The sequence below is a fragment of the Talaromyces marneffei genome, chromosome 5 (assembly GCF_009556855.1).
Source record: "Talaromyces marneffei chromosome 5, complete sequence".
Lineage (NCBI taxonomy): Eukaryota > Fungi > Ascomycota > Eurotiomycetes > Eurotiales > Trichocomaceae > Talaromyces > Talaromyces marneffei.
The window spans coordinates 3,138,440-3,151,578 of NC_072352.1; the positions used below are offsets into that span (position 1 = coordinate 3,138,440).

The window sequence follows — 13,139 nt, forward strand, 5'->3', positions numbered from 1 at the left end:
AAATATACAGGGAGCGATACCCATTCGCTACTGCCACTGTCCCTCGAGTCCATGATTTTCATGATCTTCGGGGCTAACTACAAGGTTTGTAGGCGCTGTCACGCGAGTCTCATACTCGCTAAAGAACGCTGATTTTCATCTCGACCAGCCAGCCCATCAACCCGGAATTTACGTGATGCTTTTTGGGCCGATCGTGTTCTTGCGTCCTTGCAAGGATGTATGGAAGTTTAACCACCAAGTTGGGAAGCTGAAATCGCCGAATCGAACTCGGCAAGGTTACTGGGTGCGATTAGGTTCATGCATCCCGAGTCAAAGACTAAAGATGTCCCCAATAAATTTTTTTCATAGCGACCAGCTGAGCGGTACATACTTTTGGCTAGCTAAACAATTGATGATGTAAAGTTTAAGGCAGCGAGACACCAGAATTGACCAGCCCAACAGTTCTATATCGGGCTCATGCTCTCATGGAAATCAGAAAAGAGAATGCTGTCCATGTGTAATTACCCTGATTCTTCGGTAGCTCCGGATGAAAACCCTGGTATATGAAACAGGCCTGATAACTGAAGTCGCACGAATAATGTATCAGAACAGACAACTTACGAGTCAGGCCATATCAAACCATATACGACTATGCAGTACAACCAGCTCAGGTCGTCACTTCTTTGAAGGGCCTAGAAATATATTCGGCTAGGGTTTTTGATAAACGCTTCTTTACCAATCACAATGCTCTCCACTTTTATAGCCTTAAGCCCTGCCTGTCCGGGTTACTAAAAGGAGCAATGGAAGTGTCCTGAAGGGTCCTGGTCCCGATAATGCATGTCCCGGAAAGAAATGGAGGGCTGAAAAGAACAACGCCTATTGTATATCCCTGGAGATCAAAGTTCCACCGTGTGAAAGTGCCACGTACAACGTGGGTATGTTTTATGATTTTGTTCCAAGGTTGACCTTCTCAGGCAGTTCAGTCACATGGGGGGCTTTATCATTATAATGGAGAGCCTATATAAAGGACTTGGATATCTCCCTGCTAGCTCAGGTTACATAGATCCATGACTCAGTATTGTCTCCAATTCCCAAGGGACCTATCTACGTGCAAGACGAAAATGTACGACATCAGCAAGATTCGTAGAAAAGAATATCCTGACTTGAACAGTAAGTCCTACCCTAGCCTACTCAAACTTATCGAAACTAATCAACGTGGATACAAAGAAACATGTTATCTTGACTACGGTGGTGCCACGCCCTATGCCAAATCCCTTGTTGATATTTCAGCAAAGTTGTGGAAATCGGATCTGCTTGGTAACCCACACTCCAACTCTGCCTCTTCGTTACGCGCAACGGAATATGTGAATCAGGCTCGCCGGCAAGTGCTTGAATTTTTCCATGCAGACCCGGAAGATTTTGACGTTGTATTCGTCGCCAATGCTACAGCAGCAATAAAGCTGGTTGCATACTGTTTTCAGGAGAAGGGGTTTTGGTATGGGTATCATACGGATGCCCATACGAGTCTTGTCGGTGTTCGAGAGCTGGCTGATAAAGGGTTCTACTGCTTCTCTTCGGATAAAGAGATGAATCAATGGATTGAATCCCCCAAGTTAGGTGAAGATGATGAGCTCTATCCTCCCGTTGAAGTCGGCCAAGATACCAACGTCAATGGACGTATCATAGACAAAGGAGTCAACAAGCTGGTTGGATATCCTGCCCAATCTAACATGAACGGTCATCGTACACCAAAGCAATGGGCAAAACGCTTGCGCCAGAAAAGTTACACCACCAGCGGAGGTCTATACACTCTGCTGGACGCTGCTGCCTATTGTTCCTCGGCGCAACTTGATCTCTCTGACCCAGATGCTGCGCCTGACTTTATAAGCGTTAGTTTCTACAAGATTTTTGGCATGCCAGACCTGGGAGCGTTGATAGTGCGTAAGAAATCTAGCGATATTCTCACGTCTCGTCAGTATTTTGGCGGTGGCACGGTTAATATGGTCACTGTATCTGATTACTTTCACGCCAAAAAGTCTGACCACATACATGAGGCTCTGGAGGATGGAACCTTACCGTTCCACAACCTTGTAATGCTCACTACCGGTATTGTCCTACATCGACGCCTATTCCATTCAATGGACAAAATATCAAAGCATGCCTCACAACTTGCGCTCCAGCTATACACAGGCTTGTCGCAGCTACAACATGCAAATGGCCGAATGGTATGCAAGATCTATAAAGATAAGAGCAGCACATACGGGGACAGGGACACACAAGGACCGACTGTTGCATTCGCGATTTGCAAGGCAGATGGCGCATGGGTCCACTATGACCATGTGGAAGCGCTTGCTAGCGCGTGCAACATCCAGATCCGTACCGGCGGGGTGTGTAACCCTGGTGGTATTGCAGAACATCTAGAACTGGCTACATGGGAGATGAGACGCAACTATTGCGAGGGTTATCGTTGTGGCGAGCCTTTCAAAATCCGCGGGGGAAAGCCATCGGGTATCGTCAGAGCAAGCCTGGGGGCAATGTCTGACAATCGTGACGTGGAGACCCTCGTTGCATTTGTGAAGTATTTCTTCACAGGGGGAAATTCTCAACGAGACATTGACAGCGTTCTTCGGAAAACTTTCGAGAAGGACCAGCGTCACTGGTCGGTGAAAAAATTGCAAGTTTTCCCAATACGGCATTTAGCTTCATGTGCTATACCTATTTCATTCTCTTGGGAGCTAAAACATTCTCGTTTGGCACTGGACGGCGAGTGGTGTCTCATAGATCTTGAGACAAGCGAAGTCCTAAGAGACGGCCGAAGATCAAGTGAGCTAGTGGTGATGATCAACAATGAACTAAGTCAACTACGTCTCGAAACATCGATCTCGAACCAGGTGTCTAGTTTTAAACTTGATTTGTGGGAACTGCCCACAGGAAAGTGGATTACAGATTCTCTAGAGCAAACTTTACGTGGAACGTATAGATTGGCTCGAAGGTTTGTGTCAAAAGACCTTGAGGAGTTTCTGACCCTAGTCATCGGACAGCCAACGACGCTTGCTCGGTACTTTGAGTTCAAAGGAGAACTCCCGGTCGATGTCTGCATTGAAAAGACCGACGCTCGCCTATCCTCGGAAGGCGTAATTGTTCAATTCTCGGGCGATGTCCCGCAGACCAATGCACATATTCTGTTGAACTCAACGACATCGACTCTGACTTCGAATAAAGACCCACCACAACAGCTTCAATTTGGCAACCAGTGTCTGTTTCGTTTGCCTTGGACTGATGATGGAAGTGCAGTGGCGCGTTACTGCCGTGTTCCGGATGTTGCTGAAGACATTTTCGCGCAGAATACAGCAATTAACCTCACAGACTTGGTTATAGAGTCAAGGTCAGATTCTAAAAATGATCAGCAAGTGGATGGTCGAGAGTATCATTTCTGTCCAGTGACGGGCTGTGGCGCAAAAAACGTTGATTATTCCACCTTTCTGCATCACCTGAAGGACCATGCACGGCCATTCATAAAATCCCGACAGAGAAGGTGCTGGTTTCGGTGAAATGTGAAAACACGATGTGATTTGTTAGAAAGACTTATTTCGGTTAGTTAATAGACCCATTCCTCAAACACTATACTCTCGTAGTAAGCTCGACATAGATATTGTCCGCTGTGGATAGATGTGGGTGCAGTACACGGTAGCGATCCCTCGACTGACACATTTTGAGGATACCGGTACCTAACCCGCGTCACATGTACCACATAGCATAGTAGAGTCTCTCATTGACATCAGCTTTCAGCTTCAAAAGCGCGCAGCAGTAGGTTGGGAGGGGGAGTTAGCCACGTCGACGACCATCCTGTGCTGAGCATTAAAGTCCCCAGTCCTCTGACCGGTCATTGGCTATTCCATACTTGGGCAATGAAGGCGCCTAGCCTCGGTGGATTCTAAAGTAAGAAGGGTCAAGTCAGACGTGGACCCTTCGACGCAGGCTACGGAGATACTCCGTGCCCTTTTCTCCGCCCCATGGCTGACAGGGAACTCGGCTGCACTCTATAGTACGTGCCAAAGTATGTTATATATGATGCTTGACTATAGCCAACAAGCGATAGAGCCAAAAACGTTACGTTAATTTGTCTGCTCGTGGGTGTACGTATTGAGGTCTGAAGGTTTAGGTACACACTTTGGAACCCTAACCCTAGAGCATAGCTACAGGTATATCAATTCTAACTAAGCAACTAAGTAACTTGAACGACCTCACGACAATGCTCCAGAATATTAACTAATTATAGATTATGAATTGTGAGAGCTTGAGTAACCACTAACACCCGGGAGCGGCGTTGTGGGCGGCCTAGCTTGTCCGCTCGAGGACTGTTGTAGTTAACAATGATGCCAATGGACTCCTTCATAACCCAGTAGTTATTCTATGTCAGGCAGATTTTCCTTGACAAATACAACTCATTGCTCATTTTCTAGAAGGGTGTTCAGAAATGGATCCGGCTGAGAATCAACAAGGCGGGCTTATCTTTTAAGTTATAGAAAAAGTATTAAATTTAATTATCTAAATCTACAGTACTCTGTATACGTTGTGCCGGTTAGCGGGGCGCAGCTTTCGGCCCCCGACCAACCAGCGCTCGGAACGGAAAATGTGATTACCCGATCCAGTATTTTGCGGGGCCGTGGCAGTAACATGGTTACCGAATTCAGTATAGTGGTCACTCTCGCCGCTTTAACAGGAGAGGCCCCACAGCACGAGGCCTATATAAACTACAAGTGCGTCCTCGAAGGACGACCGTCACTTCCACGTCCATTTTTTCCCCTCGACCCGTGCAGCAATCTGGCAACGCCGTTGTCTTTGCCTGGTGAGACATGGACAATCGCCGATCTCAGCCCACTCCCCTCCTCTCTTGCTTTTTCTACGGATCCACTTTGTGCCTGCAGTGCCAGCCCTTTCTGACACGATGAAATGATTTGATTACCTGCTGTTCAGGTGAAGATGGAAATACGGACTTGGAAAACTATCACGACGCATGATCTCCATAAGATCTCACTGGAAGATATCTTCAGTGCAAGACTTTATGACTGTCGACTCCAATCTGGCGACTTGGACCTTCTTTTTTTCCTCCTTTTTCCGGCTTCATTAGGCAGAGCATTTTGCCGCAGCAGCTGCATTAGCTGAATTCAATTAAAGGGCCGAGCTTGTTAATCTGGACTCGACTATTGCGGTAGCGGGATTTCCCAATCCGAGCCAAGTCAGATCTGGTTCCTTTTTGATGTGTCGTCACGCCGTCCAGCCGTGTGATAGCACATGGTCCACTGTTACTACTAACGCCCATGCAGAGTAGAGGCCAATGGCAAAAATACCGCATGGTCTATTTCAAAGTCAGTAACAACCCAATTGAGAAAAATTCCGCGATTTCATGCGTTATTGGCCTTCCTGACCCTCCATCTCCAAGCCGATGGCTTGATTCACGCGTCACAGCGGGTGATTCGAAAGACAGTCCATCCACAAATGGGGCTAACATCACCTCGATTGTGGAACAAAAAGGGGCTTGCTGGAAAGTGGATCATACTTTCGTGAACCACAGAGAAATACGAGGATATTCAGCCATTCTGAATCTCACAGTCTATGGATCTCCAATCGGACGACTAGATACCATGTCTAGCAGCAGCTGAAACCTAGACCAGAGAAAATTGCATACCAGATGCGGACAGCACTGTCTCGATTGTGGGACGAAGGTCACGCTGAGCACGAAGATGAACTGTGTTTGGCGTGCTGCCGAGCCCTGTCTCATTTTTCAGCTACGGTGTGCATCCGTTGATTGGAGGGTAATCAACTATGGATGACGACGACGAGTCCATTCGCAGTGCTACAGTATCATTTTGGCGGAGTTCAACAAATGAAGCGGCAAGGGCGGTTCATCGAATTCGAAGAAGAACAGCAATGATCATTGCCTGGCCAACTGTGGCACTGTTAGATTGATATATAAATCGTCACAGCACGCGGTCCGAAGCACAATTTATCAAGAAGCTAATTTACTTTGCAAACCCCCTTCATTGAAAACAACCATGGCTGTCACCTTGAACAATATCAAATTCTACCATCCCCCTTCTCTCCCTACACGGCCTTTGAAAAGCACGCCTCCCAATCACAATCACACTTCCATCTCTTCTCGTACATTAAAGAGTACTGATCTGGCCCCGAATCATTCCACACTCCCATTTCCTCCGTTATCACAGCTAGCATTACCTCACCCCTTACCTCCCCGGCCACCAGCTATCTTCCCCTCTAGTCATCATACAGCATCTGCTTCTCTCTATGTCCCCTCTAGCATATCGCATACACCTGATCCTGGTCCTGTGTGCAAGAATGATTTCGATCGAGCGTTGGATGACTTGTTGTCTGCTAAGAATGGCGAGAAAGAAGAGGACGGGGAGCCCTCTAGTCGTCTTCCTGCACAAGATAAATCTTATAGTCGGGAGGATGAAATGTTCTTAGCTTACGTGAAGTAGATCATAGAAATGAGAATCATACTCATACGACTTGGCCTGATCCAGAGATTTTGACCCAAACGACAGCCAGCTTGCTCTCATCCAGCTTCACCCTGCGGAAACCCGTGGAATCGCCAGCAGAAGCGAAGCCCACGCACCCAAAGCCACGTGATGAGTCGCAACCACGGGAACAGCCCAATGATCTCGCGTGCACAACATCTATGGACACATCGCCGACATTCTGTACCTCTGAACTGCATACATCTGCGCCGCACGAACCCAAACATCATTCGACGTATACGACCATACTAACCTCCGCACAGGATTCATCCGTACCCAATCAAGAAAAACATTCGGAGACTTCTCGAAAAAGTTCAGTCCCAATTCATAGCCCCGAACCTGGCGGAGCCACCGTAGGAAACGACAGTATGGACTTTCAGGGAAGCTCTGGAGAATTAGAGCGTGCCAGCTCGTGCCCAACAGGAGATTTATCAAAAAGGAAGAGAAGTCCATCAGTACACTTGTCTTGTCTGCCCACTCCGCTGGTTGTAGTTCCGGCTCTGTCATGTTCTGCTTTATTGCGCAAAAAATCTAGTCGGCAGAATTCCGACCGTTCGCAGAACTCGAAAAATATGGTCGAAGATCCCCACGAATCGGACTCAGCTCCTTCTGACGACGAGAATGATGCAGACTACCTGGATCACCCCGAGATAGAGGACGCTAGCGATAGCTTGCGCCCATCCAAGCGTCATCGTAGAAGTCCAGGCGACGTTTCGTCAGCCTCTCGAGAAGTACCTAAACATCTATCCTTGGAGTCCCCACCTGCTGAACAGCCAGAGTCACCATAAGAAGATTCAAGTCCAGAAAGTGAATCAATTCCTATCCAGGGTTTCCTCCGATTACGGACTAAGGGAACCGAGGTCATCTACTCTTTGGAATTCTCCCAGACACATTTTTCGTCGATTTTTGCTGGTAAACAGATGGAATCTCCTCGATCATATCCGCGGATAGCCTATCCCAGGACGAAGACCTCATATTCGCCTGAGGAGGATGCGTTCATTATTGACCTGAAGGCTTAAAACCTCAGCTGGAACGAGATCACAGATCAATTTGCAGAACAATTTCCAAGCCGTGAAAAGGGATCGCTACAGGTGCATTATTGTAATAAATTGAAGCACTTGACGAAAGAAAGTAGAAAAGGACGAGTCAAGAGCCGTGAGTAGCCACAGTTTGATCTAAGAATAGCATGATCAATTAGACTAGAATTCTCAAAGTAATACAAAGACCGCCGCTGAGACTTTCGATGATCATTTAACTATCCTGAAATAGCCAGGAAACAAATACTTCTTTCTTGCTCGCAGACTGGGTAATTTACAGAGAATGGAGGGTGACAGGCTTCAAAAATTATTAAGCCAGGGGTCTTCCAGAAGTTCACGGGGCGTTCTGCCTCTTGTCTGGATCCTATTGCAGCATCTTTCTCATAAAACGAAGGAACATGACTCTATTTTGCCCTTCGAGATACCACTCTGAGTCTTCTAATGTAGTATTCAAGGTCTAGTACTATTCATAGTATGAGCCAATGCCCTACGCGATGATTCGCCAGATAAATATCGGGCCAGGATGAATGGGGACGACTAAGGACGATCCAAGACAGATTAGAGAAATTCGTCGTAAAGTAGGCCAGGGCACATAAGGCTTGTGTGCTGCTGCCTGAACTGAGAAATGCCCTAATTGGTCACCATCTAACTTAGGTGATTGACTCGATTGCAATCGGCGCTAACACTTTCAGCCTTGTTTCATGCCTTCAACGTTTGGTTTTAAAATGAGATTATCCTGTCTCGTTCACTAATGCATCTATGGGAAAAGAATACATCCAATGAATCGAAAGGTATCGTTATAGATGTCCAGCTGGATGTTGCCTAGAACCCTGTAATGCGACATCAGCACCATTTTCAGGGGAGGGTTGTGCTATCTATATCAAATACCAAGTTTTCATTGGTACTGACATTGACCCCTGTACCCTTTGGTCTGTATCAGCCTCGTTGAGATTTAATCTTCGGTTGGCTAAAGAAGACTCTTAGACTCACATCTCAAGCACTGAGAAAGATAGAACTATTGACCCCCCTCTCCTCGGCTCTTTGTTGTCTACCGTGCTGTTTCGCGCATTATGAACCTTAGCGGCACGGGTGAAAACATAGAACGTATACTTGAGGCCTTTAGAAAAATGAAACTGCGACTGGGTGATACATTAAAAAAAAGATACTAAAAAGCGGTCTCGTACATGCGGCGAGAAGCCCGAAAGAAATTTCCATGTGCTACAGTACACGAGAAACCCGCTCACAACTAATCAAGATGCGATTCTTCAGGCAGAAGATTGGTTAATTTCATTGTCTACCACTTCCAAACTTTGAAGGTCTTTCTCAACTTCAAACATACGGGAATAAGTCCCGTCCCAGCATTTTGTGATAACATGGCGGAATAGAAGATTTTCCATATTAGAATATTCTCCGGCAGCAAAGCGTTGTTCAGCTGCTCTTAACGCTTCGAATATCTCCATTGTTTCGCGGAACTGATGGTAAGGCACGTTGCCGGACTCAATCTCAAATAATGTTGATCCAAACGCAAATATGTCCGTTTTCTCGGTAGTTGTAGAGTCACCGCGAGAGGCACACCATTCGTAACAAACCAATGGAGGCTTGCCATCCATACCAGAGCCGGCAAAGTCAATGAACCTTATATGACCTAACCGATCCAAGATAAGGTTATGACAACCAACATCCGCATGTATAATGCGGTTTTTGTGGATGTAGGACAGACCTTCCGAAGCCTCCTGGGCCCAACGGAGTCTTGTACGTATCGTGATTTTTTCTGATTCCGGCCCGTGGATTATTTTGCGAAGGCATTCGCCACGTTCTAGAACGATGCCTTCATTTGTCACACGACTAAGTACAGCGATTCGACAATGGTTACCTAACCGCTTGTATGCGCTGACTTCGATGTCGAACGCCTGCCGAGCAAATTCATCCGATGAAGGGCGCTTAATAACATGATCACTACCGAAAGTGTGGATCGAGCTGAATGATCCTGCGGCGACAAATTGAGGAGGCACGATTTCTGATATTGATGACATAGAGTAAGTAGGTCATAAGAAGGTCATAAGATGAGAGGGTTATTTACTGTAGATTTGTTTTAAAAGACGATTGGCCTATATATATAACTTACTACAAGGCGACAACAGACAGAATTGGCTTAGCGCAAACAGTGAGAAAACAGAAATGGATGAGATCTCGCTGTCATTCGCCTGTCCTAGAAACGGCGGCCAATACACGGGCACCCGGGTGCCCACACAATTTTGGACACCCGGGGTGCCCAATCTGGCTAAGCACCAACATTTGGAAGTTCAGGCGGTTCTGCCAAAACGTTCAACTTCTAACACAAGTACGTGAAACATCAATCAAACTTTATATTACCCTCCTGTGTCAAAATAAACATATCAAAGAGCCTTCGTTGGGGATGAAAGTGCTGAAAAGCGCTGGATTCAGCGTTAAGAGGTCTGATTGGCCGTTGTCCGGGCCTCCTCCGCGCTTAGATGGTCACATTCTTTTTTTTTGGGAAGAGGATGGGTGGGAATAAGATCAAATAAATAGAGGGATGGAAAATGAGAAAACAGAAATGGATTATGCAAATGACCTGAGATCATGAAGCAAGTTAAAAGATGGAGCAAGTGCCAACACTCATCAGTCCGCTTGATACCACAGATTCAATCCTTACCTCGACTGTTAATGTACTTGAAGGATTCTCTAGCGACATCCTACCACCGGAAGGCGACTTCAATTCTAGAAATGCTGTGTTCGATTATGTCAATTCCTGGGCAAAGCCTCGAGGCTATGCTTTTACAACCGGCAAGTTCTCGAAGACATCTAATGGCCGAGTGAAGGTTTTCTTTGCATGCGACAGAAACAAGCCTCCTCCTAGTCCATCATCCAACCGAAAGCGCAGAACCTCGAGCCAGTGCACAAACTGTTTATTCTCAGTGGTGGCTAAGGAGTCCTTAGATGGGACCACTTGGGCATTAAGACATCGACCTGATGCCAAATTCTGTGAACATAACCATCCGCCATCCACCGAACCTTCAGTACACCGAGCACACCGTCAGCTCCCAGATGAGGAAGTAAATATAATTGCAGACCTGACAACGGCAGGCGTTCCTCCACGAGAAATCCGGACTTATATCCGTCAGACTTCCAACGCTCTTACAACCCAGCAAGACGTCTATAACCTTGCGGCATCGACACGACGCAAGCTCGTCCAGGGACAAAGCAGCATCCAAGCCCTGGTGAATCAACTCAATGACGAGGGTTTTTGGAGCCGTATTCAACTGGATGCTGCCAACCGGCTGACTGCGATCTTCTTTGCGCATCCAGACTTAGTGGCATATCTACAGCAAAATCCGGATATCCTGATACTAGATTGCACTTACAAAACAAACAAATATGGACTCCCACTTCTTGATATGATCGGAGTGGATTGTTGTCAGCGATCTTTCTGTATTGCTTTTGCCTTTCTCTCTAGTGAAGTAGAAGAGCAATACATATGGGCACTGACTCAGCTCAAATCGCTCTATCAGGATGCACTCCCGTCCGTGATCCTAACCGACCGCTGCGTGGCAGCAATGAATGCTGTTGACAAGTCTTTTACAATGTCAAGAAGTTTGCTTTGTCTCTGGCATGCTAATAAAGCGGTGGTACGCCACTGCCAGCCATCTTTTGGAGTGAAAAGAGGACAAGTAATCCAGACAGAGGAAACTTTGTGGAAAGAGTTCTACGCGGGATGGCACGCAATTGTTGCGTCTAACACAGAACTGGTATATAAGCAACGTGTTGCTGATTTTCAGCTTAAATATACACAGCATCAAAACTGCCTTGAGCCACTTCGGTATATCAAAGATGAGTGGTTAGATGTATATAAAGAAAAGATTGTGAAGGCCTGGGTGGATCAGCATCTTCACTTTGGCAATGTTGCTACTTCCAGGTAACTTTTTAGTTCATACTACTAGTGCTGGCACTAATACGATAGTCTATAGGGTTGAGGGGATCCATGCATTAATCAAATCTCACATCAAGAAGTCCACAATCGATCTTTTTGAAGCGTGGAGGTTGATAAAACAAGCAGTCGTGAACCAAGTCAGCGAGTTAAAGCATATTCGAGCCTGTCAGTGTTCCAGAATGCCACTTGATCTATCAAGCAAGGTCTATGAGGCAGTACATGGCTTGGTATCATATCAAGCTCTACGGAAAGTTAACGAGCAGTTAGAATTGCTCTCTAAGCCATCTTTGGCTTCGTGCCGTGGGCTATTTACCTCATCTCTTGGGATTCCCTGTGCACATACATTGAAGAGACTCTTAGAAACACAAGAGACTCTGGTTCTCAATCACTTTCACCCTCATTGGCATCTAAAGAGATCTCAACAACCGTCTCCAGCAGCTATATTACAACCCTTTCAATTGGCGGAACGTATTGAAAAGGCATCGGGCAAAGTAGCTTCCAGCACAAGACGTGAGCCCTCTGGATTTGAACTCGTTGAGGGTAGAAAAAGGGCCCCTATGACGTGCAGCAGATGCCATCAAATTGGGCATAGCAGGAAATCGCTGTGCTGTCCCTTAAAACACTCGGATCTGGTTGCCCGGCTTCCACAATTGCCACAAGAATCCACGGTTGATGCTGAGGGCAGTCTTGACTCTCTTCAGTCATTGAATCATGCGGATAATTCCCCCGGATCCAGTCTCCCAAAAGATTCACAAGGAGACCAGCTACGGGAGGCACCTAATTTAGAGCAAGAACCTGTAGAGAGAGATTATGAAGCATTGGAGGACGAGATGCAGGCATATTACAGTGACTACTTGTCCAAGCACGGTCATTTACCTGTGGGTGAAGCAGACCGATATGATAAATATAATTTGCGCAGCCGTAGACATAGATCTTAACTATTCAATCCATAGTTCTTTCATGTTTGAGACAGTAAAAGAATATTGTAAATCTGATAAAGTTGCAAGACTTCGGGGGTTCTCATATGCTTAGCCAGATTGGGCACCCCGGGTGTCCAAAATTGTGTGGGCACCCGGGTGCCCGTGTATTGGCCGCCACCTTGAACACACAGCTGAGTCATCCGTTTGTTCCAGTGATAGTTACTAGGCAAGTAATTAACTTCGGGTTGAAAAAGTTGTTTCGTCATCTTTATGTTATAGATCCTGATCTTGCCACCCTTGCGGCTCGCCGAGAAGGTCCCATGAATGTAATCCGATTGCCTGTCTGATAATTCCTATTTGCTCTCAATCATGCAACACAGAGCTAGGGAAATAGCTGGAATCGTTGAGCAGGTAGACTCCGTTGGACTCTAGGCTGCGATGGCACTCGACTTGCAAGAACAGTTCCAAAGGCTGGACATTGAACCTGACTGCTTTCCTTTCTGCCCTCCCGAGAATGTTGAACGGCGGCGAGAGAAATTCGACGAAATACCCCGGTATCTGTTCCGAATATTCACTCCAGAGTCGCAAGGGACAACCGACGAGGTTTGGACAAAATCCAAAGACGCCAGGTCCTCCTCAGTCAGGTCTACAGTCGCAACCAGCACGATAGACATATTTGCTAGGGGTAACAAAGAGGAAACGGCGGCCATGCTGC

General features: G+C 46.6%; 3 protein-coding genes across 3 annotated transcripts; 2 read left to right on the plus strand and 1 right to left on the minus strand.

Moving 5' to 3' along the window:
- Positions 1-1,100: 1,100 nt before the first annotated feature.
- On the plus strand, positions 1,101-3,530 carry EYB26_007455 (uncharacterized protein; the record flags this gene model as incomplete). Its single annotated transcript, XM_054266722.1, has 2 exons — positions 1,101-1,149; positions 1,207-3,530. 2 exons carry the CDS (start codon positions 1,101-1,103, stop codon positions 3,528-3,530), a joined length of 2,373 nt encoding a protein of 790 aa, XP_054122697.1.
- A 2,505-nt stretch (positions 3,531-6,035) lies between these two features.
- EYB26_007456 (uncharacterized protein) lies at positions 6,036-7,306 on the plus strand (the record flags this gene model as incomplete). The annotated part of the gene is made up of 2 exons (XM_054266723.1): positions 6,036-6,441; positions 6,525-7,306. The coding sequence occupies 2 exons, from the start codon at positions 6,036-6,038 to the stop codon at positions 7,304-7,306; spliced, it is 1,188 nt and encodes a 395-aa protein (XP_054122698.1).
- A 1,514-nt stretch (positions 7,307-8,820) lies between these two features.
- EYB26_007457 (uncharacterized protein) lies at positions 8,821-9,588 on the minus strand (the record flags this gene model as incomplete). Its single annotated transcript, XM_054266724.1, has 1 exon — positions 8,821-9,588. One exon carries the CDS (start codon positions 9,586-9,588, stop codon positions 8,821-8,823), a length of 768 nt encoding a protein of 255 aa, XP_054122699.1.
- Positions 9,589-13,139: the final 3,551 nt, after the last annotated feature.